Here is a 24,421-nt window from a genome sequence, read left to right on the forward strand (position 1 = left end):
ATTTTAGATGGTGAAATGGGTTGATATTAAACATGAACAGATTCTATGCTCCCTTAGAGAAAAAAGTGGGTGGCTCTTAAAAGAGCCTTTTTGTTTTTAACATCTTAAAAAGGAGCGTCGGAATGATTTATTTCTTGGCTGGCTTCTCGGTTTTCTTGGGCAGCAGCACGGCCTGGATGTTGGGCAGCACTCCGCCCTGAGCGATGGTGACGCCTCCCATCAGCTTGTTGAGCTCCTCGTCGTTGCGGACAGCGAGCTGCAGGTGACGCGGGATGATTCTGGTTTTCTTGTTGTCCCGGGCGGCGTTCCCGGCCAGTTCCAAGATTTCAGCAGTCAGGTACTCGAGCACAGCTGCCAGATAGACCGGGGCTCCAGCGCCGACACGCTGGGCATAGTTTCCTTTCCGCAGAAGCCTGTGAACACGGCCGACTGGGAACTGCAGTCCTGCCCTGGAGGAGCGAGTCTTTGCCTTAGCGCGGGCTTTACCGCCAGTCTTTCCTCTTCCAGACATCTTCACTGTAATTCAAAATACTACAACAATAAATGCAAAGCTGCTCTCTTTCTATTTTATACACACTGGCTCATTCCTGATTGGACAAAACGGTTCAATGCTATTAGAATGTTAAAACGTCACAGCGGAGAAGGGCGGGCAGTATTTCATTTGCATGTCTCTGATTGGTTGTATCATTCCCCGCCCGCTGTTTCTAGTTTGGCGTTGTTCTGTAGCAGATTGTCTTTTGTTTCCTCTTGGCGCTCATTTTTGAATTGTAACCCGGTTGGAACACAATGTAACAGTTTAGAACTGTTCAAAACCACACTGCCCACAGTCATGTTCGATTTTAGTTATAAAGTTCTGTGCACTTCAATTAACCAGAAAGCCGTTATTATTGATGCAATTAAACCAGCTGACCCTTGGTCGAAGTGTGAGAAGGTAAACAAAGCAATTTAAATGCAATACATATAAGAGGGAATTCCATTCTGAAATCAGCAAAACGTCCCGTAAAAGCTTACGTATTGTAACAAGGGATAAACTTTCCATTTCTAAATGCCGGGAGCTGTAGATTCTTGTTTTTCGTATTAATGTTTCTAATGTATTAACGTGACCCTTTGTGTTAAGAGTATGATACAACAATTACACCAGAATCCGCAGTCAAGCAACTATGAAACAATATTTTGTGTTTCAACATACAACTTGTTATTAATGAACACTGTTTATACATTTAACATGAAAAACATTAGATCTAAACTAACCGTTGTAGAAAAAGGCGCTGAATTCAAACCTGAACTCGAAAAAAAAAGAAAAAAACTCAGCTTGCGGTAAAGTCACCCCCCCCCCCCCCCCCCCTCGTTTGTGTTTCCAACCAATCACATCGAACTACTCCGTCACCCGGGAGCGTTGCTGGTTCATAGTTGAACATTCTCACTCTAAAGGATTGATTAGTAATAATTTGCATACAGACTATATAAATGCTGGGGCTCTGGGGCTGGTTACTCATTCATCTTTGAAGAAGCATCAGAGAAGGAAAATGCCAGAACCGAAAGCTGCACCCGCGCCGAAGAAAGGCTCCAAGAAGGCTGTTGCCAAGACCCAGCCTAAGGGAGGAAAGAAGCGCAGAAAGACCAGGAAGGAGAGCTACGCGATCTACGTGTACAAAGTGCTGAAGCAGGTGCACCCCGACACCGGCATCTCTTCCAAGGCGATGGGCATCATGAACTCGTTCGTCAACGACATTTTCGAGCGCATCGCCGGCGAGTCGTGCCGCCTGGCTCACTACAACAAACGCTCCACCATCACTTCCCGGGAGATCCAGACAGCCGTGCGCCTCCTGCTGCCCGGAGAGCTGGCCAAGCACGCCGTGTCTGAGGGCACCAAGGCCGTCACCAAGTACACCAGCTCCAAGTAAACCGAGACCGTCCCCGCTTCGTCCTTACAACAACACAAAGGCTCTTCTAAGAGCCACCCAAATACCGCAAAAAGAGTACAATTCTCACTTCAGTTGTGCAAATTCTAAAATGGGTATGTTGAAGGTAAGTAGTCTTTTATGTATTTATTAGGGAATGCATTAAGGGCTTCTGCTAAAATAATAATAGTAATATGTGCAATAATATACGTACTTCATTATTGAATAATTCGCTCTAGTTGTGTCATTTATTTCATGTATATCGCTGCCTCCACTGGCATACATTCTGTTCTACTTTTGCAATTTTGTGGTTGGGTTCTGTTCTAAATCGAGATCCACCCAAAATACCACAGAAAAACTATTCTTATTTCAGTTGTGCTTTGTATGTTAAAAGAATCGTGTTGATGGGAAGGACGTTTTTTCTAGTTTCTGTAATTTGAAAGAAAATATGCATGTTGCAGATAAATGACATTTCTAATACACTTGATGTTTGCAGACATTTGGATTGCATTGATGCTTCTTACAGTTGATACCTAACTATTAAAGCTCTGTGACTACCTGGTTTGTCATCCTAAACGCGTTTTAACTGCATATTTTAATGGCACTGGCCAGTGAAAACAAGCTCAGCATTCACACTACCGGAGGTGCAGTAGAACAGGTAGATATTTATTTCATGGGCATTGCTGCCCTCTAGTGTCGTACGTTCTACATGACATTTCACAATATACGTTTTTATGTTTGCAGGACCTTGTGTCTCATATTTTAGTTAAATGTGTTATTCATGCTAAATTTTAGCGCAGTCTTTTAACATATTGATGAACAAGTTAGTTCAATCTTTGCAATGCATTTCAGCTGATTGTGTTCATAAGGAGAGTGGCTGCTTGCCGTGGTCCAATTAACCCAGTAGCAAACACGCGGAGACACTGTAAACCTGTTCTGTGTTCTGATTTACAAATAGACGTGTTTATAACAACGTTTTTAAATGACGCATTTCAAAGTTTTATATAGCGTGTTTGTTTTTAGCAGATATACGAGATGCGATTACTTGCATTTTAACCGAGTATTTAAAAAGCTCACTTATGTTTTTGCAAATAGAATCACGTATGTTAATATTTACTGACCAAGACAACCCCGAATTTGCCTTTAAATATTCCACCACAAGTTGCACTACTAGTCGAGTTAATGCCGCGTTTTCCCCATTTAACGTGTATGTGTTCAAATTTCAAAGTATGATCAGATACAGCTGTGTTACTCGTTTAAACTGAACAGACAGTTTCACTGACACATTTGATTGCTCTTAGTTTTGTTGTTTCTTGCTGGAACATGAGGTTTAGTAATGGCTCCCTGGGTTGGGGCCAGTTGTAACACGTGTTACAATTGACCCCATACACCATTAGCTGAACCATATTTGGCCACATGAATCTTGCACTGAAGGAAACAAAATGTTCATATATCACAACAGTGACATATTCTTGATGGATCAGGCCTTTAATTTTAGGGATGTTAAACATTTTTAAAAGTAGGACAACAAAAAAAAGCCTTGTGAACATTTTTATTTTTCCATAAAGATAATCAGTTTTTGAGTTAAAAGCAAACATATTTGCTTCATTAACAAAATTGATCTTATTGAATAAAACATTCAATTATTTAGTTAAATGAAATGTGATGTTATTTATTTAATTATTCTTCACAGAATGTTACATCTGACCCCACTGCCGTTACAACTGACCCTGGCCATGGGGTCAATTGTAACATAAGACACATTTCAAGCCCTCTTGCCAAATGTATATCGGCTTTTAAAACAGGATCATTATGGGGATTGGTAGAGGACAGATGTAAGTTGTTTGTATCGCAGTCTGGTCAAACTAGTTCAAATCGTCCTTGTGTAATGGAGAGAAAGGTAAAAAATGTTACAACTGTCCCCGGTCTCCCCTAGTTATTAATCCGAGTTGATAGCATTGATACAGTGAGATGACGCAATTATCTGTCAATTTCTTACAAGATCAAACCTGCATTTTAAATCTTTAAAAAAAAAACACACACAACATACTCTGTACATCACAGGCTCTCAACCTGGGGTTGGACTTTCTACTGAAGCACAGCGAGCGCTCTAATAATACAATAATTATTGAAATTAAAAAAAAAATCTAAATACAAGTTTTACACATCAGTCTCAATGTTTCATTGCAATGATATGGACACATTGAGATCTCTGTGTAACTGGTGGGACTATAGATAACAACTTGGTGTATTCAGACTATTTGATAGTTCATCTAGTCATGTTGCAAATTCAAGCAAGCTGAATACAGAAAGGAAGTTAATATTGTCTTTAAATATACATTATCTTCTGCTGAAAGCAATACATTGCTTATTCAGTCGAGTTTTCATGTGTCTGATTAGTACTATGGTGCAACACATCAGCTGCAAGTGTGCTGTTCTGCTCTGAACGCAGGCAGAATAATGTTATGAAGGATAGAAACGTTTACAGGACAACTAACTGCAAATAAACTCCAGCTAATTTTCCAAAACTGTTTAAGTGAAAATGATATTCATTGTATTTCTCTTTTCCACACCTACGTTCCTTCTGCTAGACTTGCAACTTTAAACTTTTCAAATTACGTTCATAAAATCAGGAACACATTTTCCTCTGGAGCAAAAAACTTTGAAAATCACTGTTGCTGTATTATTGAAATTCATTTCACAATTGATGGGTTTATCAACGTTTTAATTAAGAATCAGAGTCGGATTGATAGCAATAAATTACAACTCAAAGGGTGGGGTAATAAAAAAAATAAAAACTGGAGCCTGTCACGCAAGAATGGAAAGAATTATTCATGACAATAGGCGCATTTACACTGCCATTTCTGATCCGGATCAAACACATCGGTAGCATTTGATCCTGTCAGTGTAAACGCTCAACTGGCTCAAGTTCCAGCATGCACTGCGGTGCAGTGGAGCTGTCGCTAAAGGCCAGCACAAAACCGGGACAAAAGTGCATTTGTGTCACAATCAAACTGCATTTGCACCACGAGCACTATAGCACTCACTGTTTACACAGGGGGCATTCAGAACAGAAAATAGGAGGCACTTTTTTACACAGAGAATTGTGAGGGTCTGGAACCAACTCCCCAGTAATGTTGTTGAAGCGGACACCCTGGGATCCTTCAAGAAGCTGCTTGATGAGATTCTGGGATCAATAAGCTAATAACAACCAAACGAGCAAGATGGGCCGAATGGCCTCCTGTCGTTTGTAAACTTTCTTATGTTCACTGTGGACTTGTGATCGTGTTTTCGGGCCAACCTGTGGATTAACAGAGCAATAAGCAAACACTGTGTATTGTTGTAAGTAATATTGTTTGTTATCATAATTGTTTACTGTTTGTCATCAGACTTTAGATTACAACAATAAACCTTCATTTCACCAGTACTTTGTTGTTTGTCCTTGTCTTGAGCACTGCATCACCCCGATGCCTGCGCACTGCAAACACTTTGCCATACTTTGCTATATAAGGAAAAGTTAACTTTAAAACATACATTAAATTTATTTAGACATGTATGAGAAAAAGTGAATTGTAATAATATTGGATGTGACTGCAGGTCGACTCTATGCAAAACATGCCAACCCCGGCCCTACATCCGGATCAGAAATGGCAGTGTAAATGCACCTAATTACCAATAAATGACACGGAAAAGAACAACGGCTCTGATGATAAAGCGCCCCACTTAACAAACCGGTCTTAACTGGACCGAGAGCAATGCAGTCCAACTACAGCGTGAGAATAGCATCTACATAAGAAAGAACATAAGAAAGTTTACAAACGAGAGGAGGCCATTCGGCTCATCTTGCTAACCATATTAGCATGAGATTGCCTGCTGAATGTTTAAGATAAATAATAAAACTGACAAAACAATATTAAATCAATTCGTTTGTTACCAGCAGTTAAGAATTAGAACATATCTTTACCAAATAAATCACCCTAGTTTAAGAGCAGCAGCCCCGAAATCCCCCACCATGCATCACTGCATATTTGGGGCCAGGTTTTTAATACACCAGCTCACCTGTATCTTCAAGTGGCCTGCAGCACGTGAGGTACAAGGCATGCTGACGTTTTGAAATGACACACTTATCACAGCAAACAGTCTCCAGGTCGTACTTCTTTCAAATGAATTCATAACACACACCTTTGTTTCCTGTTGAAGAATGATGGTCTGTTAGGCGCCCTGAACACCCTGCAGCTCTCGTGGACCAGAGATGACCACTCCTCATTTATCTGAACAACTTAACTTGCTAAATTGATCAACAATTTACATTCTTCAGAAATGGAATACATTGATCATTTAAGGGTTACCTTTGAAACCTGCTGGAGATTGTGTCTCTGCAGGACCAGGTTTGTCCACCCCTGGGTTAGAGTGTCCAGCGGGCACGTCTTCTGTGCATCCTGCTTACTTGAGGTACAGGAGGTTATTATATAAGCACACCCAAACCAGAAGAAACCCCAATTAGAATGACATGTTTTAATGTTATAAATAGGGTTTAACATCGTGCAAAAATGTATAGAATAATCCTTTAAATCTGAGTCGAAATTAGTCTGTAAAATGATCCCCAGAGACAGACGTGTGAAGTCATTGAGGGCGTGTCTGGGGTAAAGGCGCTCATTCTAGGACTGTGAATTTCAACCAGGTCCGCTTTGTGTTCATAACACTGCAACTCGCTGGGTAGTTTATTATTTCAGCTTGATATTTTGTCGTTTTAGTGTGAAGATGTCTGGTCGTGGCAAGGGAGGTAAAGGACTCGGAAAAGGGGGCGCTAAGCGTCATCGCAAAGTGCTCCGTGATAACATCCAGGGCATCACCAAGCCCGCTATCCGCCGCCTGGCTCGCCGCGGAGGAGTGAAGCGAATCTCCGGGCTGATCTATGAAGAGACCCGCGGGGTGCTGAAGGTTTTCCTGGAGAATGTGATCCGGGATGCCGTCACCTACACTGAGCACGCCAAGAGAAAGACCGTCACCGCTATGGATGTGGTGTACGCTCTGAAGCGCCAGGGTCGCACTCTGTACGGATTCGGAGGTTAAAGATTTGGACACAAGAACACGAACACAAAGGCTCTTTTAAGAGCCGCCCACCTTTACATTTAAATGGCTTTCAATTCTGAAACAAACCACATTTAGTGCACCAGTAAAATGTTCAAAAGATTAAAAACAAGTTTAAGAATGTTTGCATTGTTTACAAACTTGTTTTGTAATATAAATAATTTGAGACCTATTTTGCGATGTGTAACGAGTATTTTAGATTTAAACTTCGTTGTTGGATTTGTAGCCTTAAACACAGATCCAGATATATTTTCTGAAAAAATAAATAAGCATTTCATTTAATCAATAAAATATATATATTTTTATTGAATGGAATTGTATTGTAAACCTTTTCGGTAGCAGAATGATAAAATACGAGCTCAGTTTATCCGATTCTCGTGCAGAATTACAGTCCCATAAAATATATGCATTTTTTATTGATTTATTAAATTCATTTGGAAATCTTACTTTATTTTGTTTCCTAACCAGTGAAATAAATGCAAACCAGCGAATCCTCACGCAAAGCTTTGAGCTCCACGATGTCGTGTTTTCTGAATTTGAGTTGAAGTTTCGCCATTCAAGCTGCTGTGAAACAATCGGGACTCTGGTATGAGGAAGAAATCAAAGAGCATCAGCATTGATAGTGCGTTTCGACATTTAACGTGTTAAATTAGCACAAAAAAGTGACTTGGGTTTGATCATTTATTTATATTTCTTCTATATTTAAGACGCATCGGGTGTGGATTTCAGTATTGCTGTGTACTGAATTCTTCATGTATTTAATAAATGAAAAACAAAAGACCTAAACTAACCGCTCTAGAAAAAAGGCGCCGAATTCAAACCTGAACTCGAGAGAGAGGATAAAAGATCTCAGCTCGCGGCAAAGTCACCGCCCCAATCTATTGCGCTTAATTGGCACAACCAATCACATCAAACTACTCCGTCACCTGAGAGCGTTGCTAACATTCTCACGCTAAAGGATTGCTTAGTAATAATTTGCATACGGACTCTATAAATGCTGGGGCTCTGGGGCTGGTTACTCATTCATCCTTGAAGAAGCATCAGAGGAGGAAACATGCCAGAACCGAAAGCTGCACCCGCGCCGAAGAAAGGCTCCAAGAAGGCTGTTGCCAAGACCCAGCCTAAGGGAGGAAAGAAGCGCAGAAAGACCAGGAAGGAGAGCTACGCGATCTACGTGTACAAAGTGCTGAAGCAGGTCCACCCCGACACCGGCATCTCTTCCAAGGCGATGGGCATCATGAACTCGTTCGTCAACGACATTTTCGAGCGCATCGCCGGCGAGTCGTGCCGCCTGGCTCACTACAACAAGCGCTCCACCATCACTTCCCGGGAGATCCAGACAGCCGTGCGGCTCCTGCTGCCCGGAGAGCTGGCCAAGCACGCCGTGTCTGAGGGCACCAAGGCCGTCACCAAGTACACCAGCTCCAAGTAAACCGAGACCGTCCCCGCTCCGTCCTTACAACAACACAAAGGCTCTTCTAAGAGCCACCCAAATACCGCAAAAAGAGTACAATTCTCACTTCAGTTCTGCAAATTCTAAAATGAACATGTTTAAGGTAAGGAGACTTTTTAATGTATTTATTTGACAATACATCTAATTATTTTAGTTTGATAAACTTACAGATTCATCGGATTTTATTAATTGGTTTTCTTGTAAAATCGATCCGCGTCTGTTTAATTTTGGCGGGAGCAATTTAATTTGGGACGGTTTAGACAGAACTGCAAATATTACAAGACAGTATCTTACACTTGTGCGTTATAATAAACGTTCTTAATTATTGAACAATTCGCTCTATTAATCTGTCATTTATTTCATGTATATCGCTGCCTCCACTGGCATACATTCTGTTGTACTTTGCAATTCAAGGGTTTAGTTGTGCAATGTTCTAAATCGAGATTAGAACCGAGGCCATTTGTTTATTAACCCAGAAAAATGCACTGCCCAGTTGAATCCCCTGTAGCATGTTTAATCAAATTGCACACACCTCAGTACTTGTGTCTTTCTATTATCAGAATTTATTCATAAACAGAAAACAAAAAATGTTAATAACTGACATTGATGTTGGTTGTCCGGTTTGTTTACATGCTCTCCATTTGCAAGCAGCAGCGCTTGCTGGAGCATCTTGAGAAACGCAGCCGTCTATTTATGTGACATAGAGAGGTCTCAATGACACGACACGTGATCTTCGTTCTGTTTGCACCAAGATCACCTCGAACAACGAAATGGACCTGGATCAATATGGAGATCGAGAGATTCGCCTGTAACGGAACTCCCAGAGGCTATACTGCACAACTTGTCTATTGCCGCATTGTTATTATGTTTCCATGTATATCAAATATGTAGGCCCACACCTCCAGACTTTTTTGACTTAATTTTAAGGTATTTATCCTGCCTTTTTTTATCGTGAGCGCTATCATCAAATCATATAATATTTTATATGTATCACATCACGTAATGCTAAACACTATACTGGAGACTGGTGTTGTTTAAAGATGTCCCTCACATTAAAACATGGAGGCAAAGTAGGAAAGTGACCTTCAAAATCAGCAACATGGTACACGTGGACCTACACTGGAATTTATTTTAAAAAAAAAAATGACGATAGATATCCAGTTAATTTAAGCAAATACTCACTTTTAATGGCACTGCTATCGGGTATATTTCATTTTCGGCTAGTATACACAATTCTCTTGTCATTTTTAAAGCATATAGAAACAAACACAGTTAAGGTCGTGTTAAGAGCTGGTATTTACTTGTTTGAAAGCACTTAAACTGTTTATCAAATGGAGATTAGCTTTCTACCGAGGCACAAAAGATATATTCGCTCTTTGTGCTTTTTTCTTTCTCCACTAGATGTCACCCTTCTCTCATTTGTAACGTCTTTGCCTCTGGTTCATTAATATAGAAACGGATGCCAGTCTTACAGTTTTTGAATGTGAATTACATTTGCCAATTCTATAAGTTAATGTAGGGTGTCTCTTACTGTAAAGTAGATATCACATGCAGTTTCGGAGTGAAGCTGATCCTACCTATGAAAAGAGAAAAATGTTTTGTGCAAACAGGAAGATTGCACTCAGGTGCTACTATTACATATTAAAGTGTGTGTGTGTGTGTTACAATTTTCATGTGTTCTGTGCACGGGATAACATCGGTACACAGGATGGTATGTACTGCAATAATGATGGTTCATCTTGTGTGCTTTATGCAACAATTATCAAGACAGTTAACACAAACTCCAACACAGGTAGCACTTTAACAATTTGTGTGGTTAATGCATCTATTAATAGATTCTACAAATGGTCTACAATTCTCTTAACATGCATGCAACATCTGCTTTAAAAATAGCCTTGAGTTCAATGTTCTTGAGGCCATGTCTATTATCTGGAGAATTCAACCATTGTTCCACCTCAGTACTTTGAATTGAAAGAAACGGTAGTTCCTCGCGCCAAGTTCTCAGCAAAGCGCGAAAGCCAAAAGCACCATTTCACTTTTTATTTGTAGTTCCCAACACTTGGGTGAAATTTAGAAAAAAAATTCAATAGCCCTGTACGTGATTGGTTATTTATATTGAATCGGATCACCGCGTAGTCTTCTTTGTTCAAAACTGAATAGATTCAATTCTTTTAGCCTGTCTGCATACGACATGCCTTTTAAACCCGGGATAATTCTGGTCATTGTTTTTTGCTCTCTTTCTAGAGCAGCAATATCCTTTTTGTAATGAGGTGACCAGAACTGAACACAATATTCTAGGTGAGGTCTTACTAATGCACTGTAACGTTTTAACATTACTTCCCTTGATTTAAATTCAACACTTTTCACAATATATCCGAGCATCCTGTTGGCCTTTTTTATAGCTTCCCCACATTGTCTGGATGAAGACATTTCCAAGTCAACATAAACTCCTAGGTCTTTTTCATAGATTCCTTCTTCAATTTCAGTATTTCCCATATGGTATTTATAATGCACATTTTTATTGCCTGTGTGCAGAACCTTACGCTTTTCTCTATTAAATGTCATTTGCCGTGTGCCTGCCCAGTTCTGAATGCTGTCTAGATCATTTTGAATGACCTTTGCTGCTGCAAGTGTTTGCCACTCTTACTATTTTTGTGTCATCTGCAAATTTAACAAGTTTGCTTACTATACCAGAACCTAAATCATTAATGTAGATTAGGAAAAGCAGAGGACCTAATACTGATCCCTGTGGTACACCACTGGTTACCTCGTTGAGGTTTCTCCTCTAACCAGTACTTTCTGTTTTCTACATGTTAACCACTCCCTAATCCATGTGCATGCATTTCCTTGAACCCCTACTGCGTTCAGTTTGAGAATTAATATTTTATGCGGGACTTTGTCAAAAGCTTTCTTAGGCTGGGTCTTGGCAACAGCCTTCTTGGAGCCTTTCTTCGGCGCGGGTGCAGCTTTCGGTTCTGGCATGTTTCCTCCTCTGATGCTTCTTCAAGGATGAATGAGTAACCAGCCCCAGAGCCCCAGCATTTATAGAGTCCGTATGCAAATTATTACTAAGCAATCCTTTAGCGTGAGAATGTTAGCAACGCTCTCAGGTGACGGAGTAGTTTGATGTGATTGGTTGTGCCAATTAAGCGCAATAGATTGGGGCGGTGACTTTGCCGCGAGCTGAGATCTTTTATCCTCTCTCTCGAGTTCAGGTTTGAATTCGGCGCCTTTTTTCTAGAGCGGTTAGTTTAGGTCTTTTGTTTTTCATTTATTAAATACATGAAGAATTCAGTACACAGCAATACTGAAATCCACACCCGATGCGTCTTAAATATAGAAGAAATATAAATAAATGATCAAACCCAAGTCACTTTTTTGTGCTAATTTAACACGTTAAATGTCGAAACGCACTATCAATGCTGATGCTCTTTGATTTCTTCCTCATACCAGAGTCCCGATTGTTTCACAGCAGCTTGAATGGCGAAACTTCAACTCAAATTCAGAAAACACGACATCGTGGAGCTCAAAGCTTTGCGTGAGGATTCGCTGGTTTGCATTTATTTCACTGGTTAGGAAACAAAATAAAGTAAGATTTCCAAATGAATTTAATAAATCAATAAAAAATGCATATATTTTATGGGACTGTAATTCTGCACGAGAATCGGATAAACTGAGCTCGTATTTTATCATTCTGCTACCGAAAAGGTTTACAATACAATTCCATTCAATAAAAATATATATATTTTATTGATTAAATGAAATGCTTATTTATTTTTTCAGAAAATATATCTGGATCTGTGTTTAAGGCTACAAATCCAACAACGAAGTTTAAATCTAAAATACTCGTTACACATCGCAAAATAGGTCTCAAATTATTTATATTACAAAACAAGTTTGTAAACAATGCAAACATTCTTAAACTTGTTTTTAATCTTTTGAACATTTTACTGGTGCACTAAATGTGGTTTGTTTCAGAATTGAAAGCCATTTAAATGTAAAGGTGGGCGGCTCTTAAAAGAGCCTTTGTGTTCGTGTTCTTGTGTCCAAATCTTTAACCTCCGAATCCGTACAGAGTGCGACCCTGGCGCTTCAGAGCGTACACCACATCCATAGCGGTGACGGTCTTTCTCTTGGCGTGCTCAGTGTAGGTGACGGCATCCCGGATCACATTCTCCAGGAAAACCTTCAGCACCCCGCGGGTCTCTTCATAGATCAGCCCGGAGATTCGCTTCACTCCTCCGCGGCGAGCCAGGCGGCGGATAGCGGGCTTGGTGATGCCCTGGATGTTATCACGGAGCACTTTGCGATGACGCTTAGCGCCCCCTTTTCCGAGTCCTTTACCTCCCTTGCCACGACCAGACATCTTCACACTAAAACGACAAAATATCAAGCTGAAATAATAAACTACCCAGCGAGTTGCAGTGTTATGAACACAAAGCGGACCTGGTTGAAATTCACAGTCCTAGAATGAGCGCCTTTACCCCAGACACGCCCTCAATGACTTCACACGTCTGTCTCTGGGGATCATTTTACAGACTAATTTCGACTCAGATTTAAAGGATTATTCTATACATTTTTGCACGATGTTAAACCCTATTTATAACATTAAAACATGTCATTCTAATTGGGGTTTCTTCTGGTTTGGGTGTGCTTATATAATAACCTCCTGTACCTCAAGTAAGCAGGATGCACAGAAGACGTGCCCGCTGGACACTCTAACCCAGGGGTGGACAAACCTGGTCCTGCAGAGACACAATCTCCAGCAGGTTTCAAAGGTAACCCTTAAATGATCAATGTATTCCATTTCTGAAGAATGTAAATTGTTGATCAATTTAGCAAGTTAAGTTGTTCAGATAAATGAGGAGTGGTCATCTCTGGTCCACGAGAGCTGCAGGGTGTTCAGGGCGCCTAACAGACCATCATTCTTCAACAGGAAACAAAGGTGTGTGTTATGAATTCATTTGAAAGAAGTACGACCTGGAGACTGTTTGCTGTGATAAGTGTGTCATTTCAAAACGTCAGCATGCCTTGTACCTCACGTGCTGCAGGCCACTTGAAGATACAGGTGAGCTGGTGTATTAAAAACCTGGCCCCAAATATGCAGTGATGCATGGTGGGGGATTTCGGGGCTGCTGCTCTTAAACTAGGGTGATTTATTTGGTAAAGATATGTTCTAATTCTTAACTGCTGGTAACAAACGAATTGATTTAATATTGTTTTGTCAGTTTTATTATTTATCTTAAACATTCAGCAGGCAATCTCATGCTAATATGGTTAGCAAGATGAGCCGAATGGCCTCCTCTCGTTTGTAAACTTTCTTATGTTCTTTCTTATGTAGATGCTATTCTCACGCTGTAGTTGGACTGCATTGCTCTCGGTCCAGTTAAGACCGGTTTGTTAAGTGGGGCGCTTTATCATCAGAGCCGTTGTTCTTTTCCGTGTCATTTATTGGTAATTAGGTGCATTTACACTGCCATTTCTGATCCGGATGTAGGGCCGGGGTTGGCATGTTTTGCATAGAGTCGACCTGCAGTCACATCCAATATTATTACAATTCACTTTTTCTCATACATGTCTAAATAAATTTAATGTATGTTTTAAAGTTAACTTTTCCTTATATAGCAAAGTATGGCAAAGTGTTTGCAGTGCGCAGGCATCGGGGTGATGCAGTGCTCAAGACAAGGACAAACAACAAAGTACTGGTGAAATGAAGGTTTATTGTTGTAATCTAAAGTCTGATGACAAACAGTAAACAATTATGATAACAAACAATATTACTTACAACAATACACAGTGTTTGCTTATTGCTCTGTTAATCCACAGGTTGGCCCGAAAACACGATCACAAGTCCACAGTGAACATAAGAAAGTTTACAAACGACAGGAGGCCATTCGGCCCATCTTGCTCGTTTGGTTGTTATTAGCTTATTGATCCCAGAATCTCATCAAGCAGCTTCTTGAAGGATCCCAGGGTGTCCGCTTCAACAACATTACTGGGGAGTTGGTTCCAGACCCTCACAATTCTCTGTGTAAAAAAGTGCCTCCTATTTTCTGTTCTGAATGCCCCCTGTGTAAACAGTGAGTGCTATAGTGCTCGTGGTGCAAATGCAGTTTGATTGTGACACAAATGCACTTTTGTCCCGGTTTTGTGCTGGCCTTTAGCGACAGCTCCACTGCACCGCAGTGCATGCTGGAACTTGAGCCAGTTGAGCGTTTACACTGACAGGATCAAATGCTACCGATGTGTTTGATCCGGATCAGAAATGGCAGTGTAAATGCGCCTATTGTCATGAATAATTCTTTCCATTCTTGCGTGACAGGCTCCAGTTTTTATTTTTTTTATTACCCCACCCTTTGAGTTGTAATTTATTGCTATCAATCCGACTCTGATTCTTAATTAAAACGTTGATAAACCCATCAATTGTGAAATGAATTTCAATAATACAGCAACAGTGATTTTCAAAGTTTTTTGCTCCAGAGGAAAATGTGTTCCTGATTTTATGAACGTAATTTGAAAAGTTTAAAGTTGCAAGTCTAGCAGAAGGAACGTAGGTGTGGAAAAGAGAAATACAATGAATATCATTTTCACTTAAACAGTTTTGGAAAATTAGCTGGAGTTTATTTGCAGTTAGTTGTCCTGTAAACGTTTCTATCCTTCATAACATTATTCTGCCTGCGTTCAGAGCAGAACAGCACACTTGCAGCTGATGTGTTGCACCATAGTACTAATCAGACACATGAAAACTCGACTGAATAAGCAATGTATTGCTTTCAGCAGAAGATAATGTATATTTAAAGACAATATTAACTTCCTTTCTGTATTCAGCTTGCTTGAATTTGCAACATGACTAGATGAACTATCAAATAGTCTGAATACACCAAGTTGTTATCTATAGTCCCACCAGTTACACAGAGATCTCAATGTGTCCATATCATTGCAATGAAACATTGAGACTGATGTGTAAAACTTGTATTTAGATTTTTTTTTTAATTTCAATAATTATTGTATTATTAGAGCGCTCGCTGTGCTTCAGTAGAAAGTCCAACCCCAGGTTGAGAGCCTGTGATGTACAGAGTATGTTGTGTGTGTTTTTTTTTTAAAGATTTAAAATGCAGGTTTGATCTTGTAAGAAATTGACAGATAATTGCGTCATCTCACTGTATCAATGCTATCAACTCGGATTAATAACTAGGGGAGACCGGGGACAGTTGTAACATTTTTTACCTTTCTCTCCATTACACAAGGACGATTTGAACTAGTTTGACCAGACTGCGATACAAACAACTTACATCTGTCCTCTACCAATCCCCATAATGATCCTGTTTTAAAAGCCGATATACATTTGGCAAGAGGGCTTGAAATGTGTCTTATGTTACAATTGACCCCATGGCCAGGGTCAGTTGTAACGGCAGTGGGGTCAGATGTAACATTCTGTGAAGAATAATTAAATAAATAACATCACATTTCATTTAACTAAATAATTGAATGTTTTATTCAATAAGATCAATTTTGTTAATGAAGCAAATATGTTTGCTTTTAACTCAAAAACTGATTATCTTTATGGAAAAATAAAAATGTTCACAAGGCTTTTTTTTGTTGTCCTACTTTTAAAAATGTTTAACATCCCTAAAATTAAAGGCCTGATCCATCAAGAATATGTCACTGTTGTGATATATGAACATTTTGTTTCCTTCAGTGCAAGATTCATGTGGCCAAATATGGTTCAGCTAATGGTGTATGGGGTCAATTGTAACACGTGTTACAACTGGCCCCAACCCAGGGAGCCATTACTAAACCTCATGTTCCAGCAAGAAACAACAAAACTAAGAGCAATCAAATGTGTCAGTGAAACTGTCTGTTCAGTTTAAACGAGTAACACAGCTGTATCTGATCATACTTTGAAATTTGAACACATACACGTTAAATGGGGAAAACGCGGCATTAACTCGACTAGTAGTGCAACTTGTGGTGGAATATTTAAAGGCAAATTCGGGGTTGTCTTGGTCAGTAAATATTAACATACGTGATTCTATTTGCAAAAACATAAGTGAGCTTTTTAAATACTCGGTTAAAATGCAAGTAATCGCATCTCGTATATCTGCTAAAAACAAACACGCTATATAAAACTTTGAAATGCGTCATTTAAAAACGTTGTTATAAACACGTCTATTTGTAAATCAGAACACAGAACAGGTTTACAGTGTCTCCGCGTGTTTGCTACTGGGTTAATTGGACCACGGCAAGCAGCCACTCTCCTTATGAACACAATCAGCTGAAATGCATTGCAAAGATTGAACTAACTTGTTCATCAATATGTTAAAAGACTGCGCTAAAATTTAGCATGAATAACACATTTAACTAAAATATGAGACACAAGGTCCTGCAAACATAAAAACGTATATTGTGAAATGTCATGTAGAACGTACGACACTAGAGGGCAGCAATGCCCATGAAATAAATATCTACCTGTTCTACTGCACCTCCGGTAGTGTGAATGCTGAGCTTGTTTTCACTGGCCAGTGCCATTAAAATATGCAGTTAAAACGCGTTTAGGATGACAAACCAGGTAGTCACAGAGCTTTAATAGTTAGGTATCAACTGTAAGAAGCATCAATGCAATCCAAATGTCTGCAAACATCAAGTGTATTAGAAATGTCATTTATCTGCAACATGCATATTTTCTTTCAAATTACAGAAACTAGAAAAAACGTCCTTCCCATCAACACGATTCTTTTAACATACAAAGCACAACTGAAATAAGAATAGTTTTTCTGTGGTATTTTGGGTGGATCTCGATTTAGAACAGAACCCAACCACAAAATTGCAAAAGTAGAACAGAATGTATGCCAGTGGAGGCAGCGATATACATGAAATAAATGACACAACTAGAGCGAATTATTCAATAATGAAGTACGTATATTATTGCACATATTACTATTATTATTTTAGCAGAAGCCCTTAATGCATTCCCTAATAAATACATAAAAGACTACTTACCTTCAACATACCCATTTTAGAATTTGCACAACTGAAGTGAGAATTGTACTCTTTTTGCGGTATTTGGGTGGCTCTTAGAAGAGCCTTTGTGTTGTTGTACAATTCAAAAATGAGCGCCAAGAGGAAACAAAAGACAATCTGCTACAGAACAACGCCAAACTAGAAACAGCGGGCGGGGAATGATACAACCAATCAGAGACATGCAAATGAAATACTGCCCGCCCTTCTCCGCTGTGACGTTTTAACATTCTAATAGCATTGAACCGTTTTGTCCAATCAGGAATGAGCCAGTGTGTATAAAATAGAAAGAGAGCAGCTTTGCATTTATTGTTGTAGTATTTTGAATTACAGTGAAGATGTCTGGAAGAGGAAAGACTGGCGGTAAAGCCCGCGCTAAGGCAAAGACTCGCTCCTCCAGGGCAGGACTGCAGTTCCCAGTCGGCCGTGTTCACAGGCTTCTGCGGAAAGGAAACTATGCCCAGCGTGTCGGCGCTGGAGCCCCGGTCTATCTGGCAGCTGTGCTCGAGTACCTGACTGCTGAAATCTTGGAACTGGCCGGGAACGCCGCCCGGGACAACAAGAAAACCAGAATCATCCCGCGTCACCTGCAGCTCGCTGTCCGCAACGACGAGGAGCTCAACAAGCTGATGGGAGGCGTCACCATCGCTCAGGGCGGAGTGCTGCCCAACATCCAGGCCGTGCTGCTGCCCAAGAAAACCGAGAAGCCAGCCAAGAAATAAATCATTCCGACGCTCCTTTTTAAGATGTTAAAAACAAAAAGGCTCTTTTAAGAGCCACCCACTTTTTTCTCTAAGGGAGCATAGAATCTGTTCATGTTTAATATCAACCCATTTCACCATCTAAAATAAGCAATTAATTCAAATTGAAACACTGAATTATTTCTCTGAATTGTAGAACTTCACAATGTAGCGGGTGGTAACATTCCTCACATGAATGAAACGCGGACTGCTAAAGACAACTCACCATTTCACTTCACTTCCCACGAAGTTCTGTACAAATTCTGCTCTGTCCACATGAACAGACTTCTCTACTAAACCATTGTGTTTATAATGTACCGCCTCGTTTATTGTACAGTTCAATATGTTCGGTGTTTGAAATAAATGTTTCTTCACGCCTCCCATGATAGAGTTGCTGGTTGCATTATGTATCCCCCTGTCCCGTGTTGTCTGAGCCCCGCTCTTTCTCTGCGAAGAGGCATCTCTGTCTCTCCGGCAAGAAGACTCACCGCAGCCGAGAGACAATGAAATCCACTGAGACAACCGCTGGGGCTCTTAATGTTCTCCACAGTCACACTTTTAAAAGTACTATTGTTTTTTTTTCTATTTATTCATTTTAATTGAATCTGTTTTCTCTCTTTGCCATGATGACGGTTGTTGTCTGTTTGTGGATGTTTTTGCTGTACAATACAATGAAACACAATCTGCCTCGTTTCATTGCAAATATATAAAGCATTGTTATATACTATAGGACCTATTATATGACTCTGGATTGTTAAACACAAAGTGAGACGTGAGCTACGGGTTCTTTATAAATATGAATCGATATTGCATTGTCTTAGATTGCTTTCTTTCAAAAACAATGACATGTATCTTTCTATAGAAGAGCTTACTGTGACACTGAATAACAAAGCACAGAAACAGAACAGTGTGAGAAGGATCGCAAACCGGCGGGACAGTGGCCGTGTCTGAATGCGCGCAAAATTCAAAACAGCCAACCAATTATTGAGAATCAGGTATATAACCAATGAAGATCATAAACCCGCCCTAGCTGGTATATCATATCAGAGCAGCTCAGTAAGTCAATAAATGCTCTGGTATCGGCTTGCTTGTGTTACATTTTACAGAGTTTGTGATACTGCCTAAAGGAGTTTGGAAATGGTAAGAACCAAGCAGACCGCTCGTAAGTCTACCGGAGGAAAGGCGCCCAGGAAGCAGCTCGCTACCAAGGCTGCCAGAAAAAGCGCCCCCACTACCGGCGGCGTGAAGAAACCTCACCGCTACAGGCCTGGGATTGTGGCTCTGAGGGAAATCCGCCGCCATTAGAAATCCACCGAGCTGCTGATCTGCTGATCTGCAAGCTGCCCTTCCAGCGGCTCCTCCGAGAAATCGCTCAGGATTTCAAGACCGACCTGCGCTTCCAGAGCTCAGCTGTGATGGTGCTGCAGGAGGCTAGCGAGGCTTACCTGGTCGGACTCTTTGAGGACACCAACCTGTGTGCCATTCATGCCAAGCGAGTCACCATCATGCCCAAAGACATCCAGCTGGCTCGCCGCATCCGAGGGGAACGCGCTTAAACTGCATATCCCCTAAAACAAAAACACAGTGAAACCCAAGAGCCACCCACTTCTCTGAAAGCGTTATATTCCAATACCTATTGTTTTTAATTGTCTAATATATTTAGCAATTTGAAAGTGTTATCTCTAGACAATGGAAGGGTTTCGCATTTTCTTCCCAACATGTTATTCTTGTAAAACGATCAAATATAATGGTTGAGTGTTACTTAGATGAAAGAAAGGCCACATCTAGAGAAACTACAGTGATATGAGATATAAAACGAACAACCTTCGTATCCCTAATAAATGTCATCGTAATTATACTTAATTAGGTATCGATTGATTTACTCTAATATTAAACAATTAAAAACTGCGTGCTGAAACACCACAGCAGTGCCAGGTTAATTAAGTATACAAGGAAAATCTGCTCTTTTTTTAGAAAGATGTGTTGGCTCTGAAATCGTCACTTTAACTGTTCACTTCTTTTTAAGAGCCGTCTCCTTCGCTGCGGGTTTAGCTGCTTGGTTATTACCCTTGTAGGTTTAGGCGCTTTCTTCGACAAATACAAACTGGACAACAAACATAATCAATGTCAATTGTTATTGCTTTGTATATCAGTAACAAAAGCAAGGCTATGAATACATTCTAATACAAGGGGTAGAGAAGCGATATAGATTAAATAAATAAATAAATAGTAAAAACTAGTGTCAAACAGCTCCAAAATAAACAAATAAATAAACTAAATTTATTTATATATATATATATATATATATATATATATATATATATATATATATATATATATATATATATTCCTCCGATATTAAAACCCTGTGCATAGCTAGGTTTAACGAATCACAAGTATAACTTTTTCTCAAATGATTAAAAACATTTTAACTTCAACATCGCTGTTTTAAAATTTACAGAGTATTGAAGTGAGAATTGTACTCTTTTTGCGGTATTTGGGTGGCTCTTAGAAGAGCCTTTGTGTTGTTGTAAGGACGGAGCGGGGACGGTCTCGGTTTACTTGGAGCTGGTGTACTTGGTGACGGCCTTGGTGCCCTCAGACACGGCGTGCTTGGCCAGCTCTCCGGGCAGCAGGAGCCGCACGGCTGTCTGGATCTCCCGGGAAGTGATGGTGGAGCGCTTGTTGTAGTGAGCCAGGCGGGACGACTCGCCGGCGATGCGCTCGAAAATGTCGTTGACGAACGAGTTCATGATGCCCATCGCCTTGGAAGAGATGCCGGTGTCGGGGTGCACCTGCTTCAGCACTTTGTACACGTAGATCGCGTAGCTCTCCTTCCTGGTCTTTCTGCGCTTCTTTCCTCCCTTAGGCTGGGTCTTGGCAACAGCCTTCTTGGAGCCTTTCTTCGGCGCGGGTGCAGCTTTCGGTTCTGGCATGTTTCCTTCCCTGATACAGTTAAAAATGAATGAGTTACCAGACAAAAGCCCCGCTATGTATACAGCCTGTATGGAAATTATTACCAAACAATCCTTTAGATTGAGAATGTTCAATTGTGAACCAAGCAACGCTCCCGGGTGACGGAGTAGTTCGATGTGATTGGTTGTGCAAATGAAACGCAATAGAGGGGGTGGTGACTTTATTTTTTTTCTTTTTCGAGTTCCGGTTTGAGTTCAACCCCCTTTCCTACAACGGCTCGCTTAGGTCTTTTGTTTTTCATTTCTTAGATACATCAATAATTCCATATACAGTAATACTATAATCCACACCCGACCCGTTTTAAAATACATTTCAAATTGTAGTCAGTCGCCCTGCAGTGTGCAATCTATCTCATTATTTTTGTGACCATTAACAAGTTAAATGTTTAAACACAGTATCAATGTCGATCCTTTATCATTTCCTGCGTCCACCACACTGCCGGTTGATTCATAGCAGCTTCAATGGTGATACTTCACCCCGAATTCACAAAAGACAATGTTGTGGAGCTCAGAGAGCTCTGGCTCAGAATTTCTAGCTTTAATTTATTTATCTGACAGGTTTAGAGAAACAACATTGGGTAAGGCTTTCAACAACAAAGAGGTTTTATCTAGCTTTAATTCTGCATAAGGGGAAATCGGGTAAACTGAGCTCCCGTTTTACCATTATGTTAACGCAAAGGGTTACTTTTTAATTCTAATTCCATTCAATATTTATTAAAATGCTTAATTATAAAGGAAATACCCGAATTTTAGGGGCTAGAAATCCTTAGGGGTTAGAAAACTGCTTCAAAATAAGTTGTTTCATGTTTTTTTTTCTTTCTTCTGCAATGGTTAATTATTTTCCTGCGTATTACACTTGTATTTGTGCATCTCCTATGAAATACAACAGTAAAATATTGAAACTACGAGAAAATGCTTTGGTGATACCAGGGTAATTAAACTGTTGCAACAAGTGTGGGTCACGGATAAAGAGAAATAATACAATTCAACAAATAAATCCTCCCTATCGATTACAATGGGATGTGCCTGCAGTGTGTTAACCACACCTAACAGAAAGGCGATTAAATGTGCAGTTTAACAAACCTCACGCTTCAAACGTATTAAGTTGTGTTTGACTAGCCGTCTCGTTGGTGAAACGAATCATAGTTACTTTAAACAGTTAATTCATCATTTTATATAAAACAAACAGCGAAGTACTGAGCGAGCAGTTTGGTTTCGCTGAAAGTAGTGACGTTTTTGTCACCTCAATTAAACATGCAGTACATTTCCTGGTTAAAGAATAAGCTATATTGTAAACACAACCCTTCTCTTTTGCTAGCCTCGGTTGTTTGTGTATACTTGTTCGTATTTCACTATTAAACTGTATATTTTGTGCAGGTAGAAAACACAAGACAGAACGTTTTCAAAATGAGTGTGCTGCCTGTGGGTCAGTTGAGTCTACACGGTTCTCATCATGTCGATAAGTTTCGCGCTCTGCCTTTCTGCGCACATTCTCTGACAGACAGTACAGTCTAGCTCTGCGCATCGGTATTATTGATAGATTTTCCGTGTTAAAAAGTCTTAGAAATGGCAGAAACTGCTCCAGCACCAGCCGCTCCTGTTCCAGCTAAAGCTGCCAAGAAGAAGACCGCAGCAAAGCCCAAGAAATCGGGTCGCAGCGTGTCGGAGCTCATCGTCAAGGCTGTGTCTGCCTCCAAGGACACCCGATACGCATGCCAGCGTCAGTGACACACTGTCGCTGGAGGTGAAAAGCGCTCAGTGCCTGCTGGCGCTGGTGCATAACACCTGTAACATGTTAAACCAGCGCTCAGTGTTGCACCGCCGCGGACCAGCAGCCAATTGATCTGAGAAGCGAGAGGGGGGCGGGCCAGCGTATAAGAGCTGCAAGAATGACGCGAGGGTGAGAGAGAGACGACAGCCAAACTGATAAGAGTGAGGAGATACTAAGAGAGCGAGAGAAGCACCCACCTTTACTACTGTCAGCTGTGAGACGGGCCCCGACTACAGCTGTGTCATTACCCCCCCCCCCCCCCCCCCCCCGTGAACCTTCCTAAGGGAAATGAGAGGAAGAGGGAGAGAACGGACAACCTGTCGGGGACAAGGGAGCGACTGACAGAGGGAAGGAGCCAGACTGAGCGGAGCAGTGTGCGTGCGTGCGTGCGTGTGTGTAGTGACCCTTTCCCCCCCATACTTCTGCCTACCCTTTGCTCTTTCACCCCTCTGTCCTTCTAAATAAATACGGGCTGACACCTGTTCACTACAATCACTGCCTCCGTCTCAGTCCATAAGGTCGGAACACAAAAACGTTACAATACTGTTGTATTGGCTGGAAGGATTTTCCACTCGTTGGACTGTTTTTGATGTAAATAAAATAAAAGCTCATTGTTTTATGAAGATTGAGAAATCTTAAGCCTGGAATCATTCTGTTAAATAAGAAGTGGATGTAAATGGATGACGAGTCGTGAATGTATGGGATATCTCGCTTACAAAACTAAGAAGTGGCAAAATCATGGGAAGCCACCACAGTAAGGCTGTGTGATTTATTTGTCTTTAAGAAAAAGACAAGAGCTGCATAAGAAAAAAAAAATGTTAAAGACTGCTCTGTATAATACAAGAAGAGAACATTTAACATGTGTGTAGATATTTCTATTAAATTTTTCATGTTTATATTTTTTGGATAATTCACAGATGATCTACCAGCAGTTTTAAGCAGTTAAACACTGATAACAATTGTATAAAATCCTCTAGGGGAAAATGATCAATATTAATAAATAACACAACAAAGCTTTTTTTTTTAAAGGGATTTATTCATCAAATATAGACTTGTTTTTGGTTATGAACGAAATAGCTATTAGCTCTGTTCTAATTGTCTTGTCTTAATAACCAAACAACTAAAATAAAGGCTTGCCGTGATACACACAGATGTTGAGACACAAATTAAATGCAAGGTTCCATGCATATTTCAAGTTACAGTCAACCCTTTTGGTCGCAGCCAGTTTAATACTCGTATAGATATGTATATTCAGCGAGTATATTTTGGATCACATTCGTATTTTGCTCCTTTTGAAAATAAGTAATTAATTCCCAAATAGAACTAATTCCAGACTTTAATTACTTAACAAGCTGTAATGTGACTGCATTTTCAAAACACACACACACCCTGAGCTGCCACTGTGCCACTGACTGATAGGACTTTTGAAAATACAGTTTGACACCTTTCTGGTGTAGCAAAGGTGTTGTGCG

General features: G+C 40.4%; 5 protein-coding genes across 5 annotated transcripts; 3 read left to right on the top strand and 2 right to left on the bottom strand.

The window, feature by feature from the left end:
* Positions 1-68: 68 nt before the first annotated feature.
* LOC131723381 (histone H2A-like) lies at positions 69-546 on the bottom strand. The gene has a single exon (XM_059017087.1). The coding sequence runs from the start codon at positions 509-511 to the stop codon at positions 128-130; it is 384 nt and encodes a 127-aa protein (XP_058873070.1). The 5' UTR covers positions 512-546; the 3' UTR covers positions 69-127.
* A 969-nt stretch (positions 547-1,515) lies between these two features.
* On the top strand, positions 1,516-1,961 carry LOC131723385 (histone H2B 3-like). Its single transcript, XM_059017091.1, has one exon. The coding sequence runs from the start codon at positions 1,527-1,529 to the stop codon at positions 1,902-1,904; it is 378 nt and encodes a 125-aa protein (XP_058873074.1). The 5' UTR covers positions 1,516-1,526; the 3' UTR covers positions 1,905-1,961.
* A 6,050-nt stretch (positions 1,962-8,011) lies between these two features.
* Positions 8,012-8,486, top strand: LOC131723383 (histone H2B 3-like). Its single transcript, XM_059017089.1, has one exon. The coding sequence runs from the start codon at positions 8,047-8,049 to the stop codon at positions 8,422-8,424; it is 378 nt and encodes a 125-aa protein (XP_058873072.1). The 5' UTR covers positions 8,012-8,046; the 3' UTR covers positions 8,425-8,486.
* A 9,280-nt stretch (positions 8,487-17,766) lies between these two features.
* LOC131723382 (histone H2A-like) lies at positions 17,767-18,244 on the top strand. The gene has a single exon (XM_059017088.1). It carries the CDS (start codon positions 17,802-17,804, stop codon positions 18,183-18,185), a length of 384 nt encoding a protein of 127 aa, XP_058873071.1. The 5' UTR covers positions 17,767-17,801; the 3' UTR covers positions 18,186-18,244.
* Positions 18,245-20,699: 2,455 nt separating this feature from the next.
* Positions 20,700-21,200, bottom strand: LOC131723384 (histone H2B 3-like). Its single transcript, XM_059017090.1, has one exon. It carries the CDS (start codon positions 21,137-21,139, stop codon positions 20,762-20,764), a length of 378 nt encoding a protein of 125 aa, XP_058873073.1. The 5' UTR covers positions 21,140-21,200; the 3' UTR covers positions 20,700-20,761.
* Positions 21,201-24,421: the final 3,221 nt, after the last annotated feature.

Source organism: Acipenser ruthenus, chromosome 55, assembly GCF_902713425.1.
Source record: "Acipenser ruthenus chromosome 55, fAciRut3.2 maternal haplotype, whole genome shotgun sequence".
In the NCBI taxonomy this organism is placed as follows: Eukaryota; Metazoa; Chordata; class Actinopteri; order Acipenseriformes; family Acipenseridae; genus Acipenser; species Acipenser ruthenus.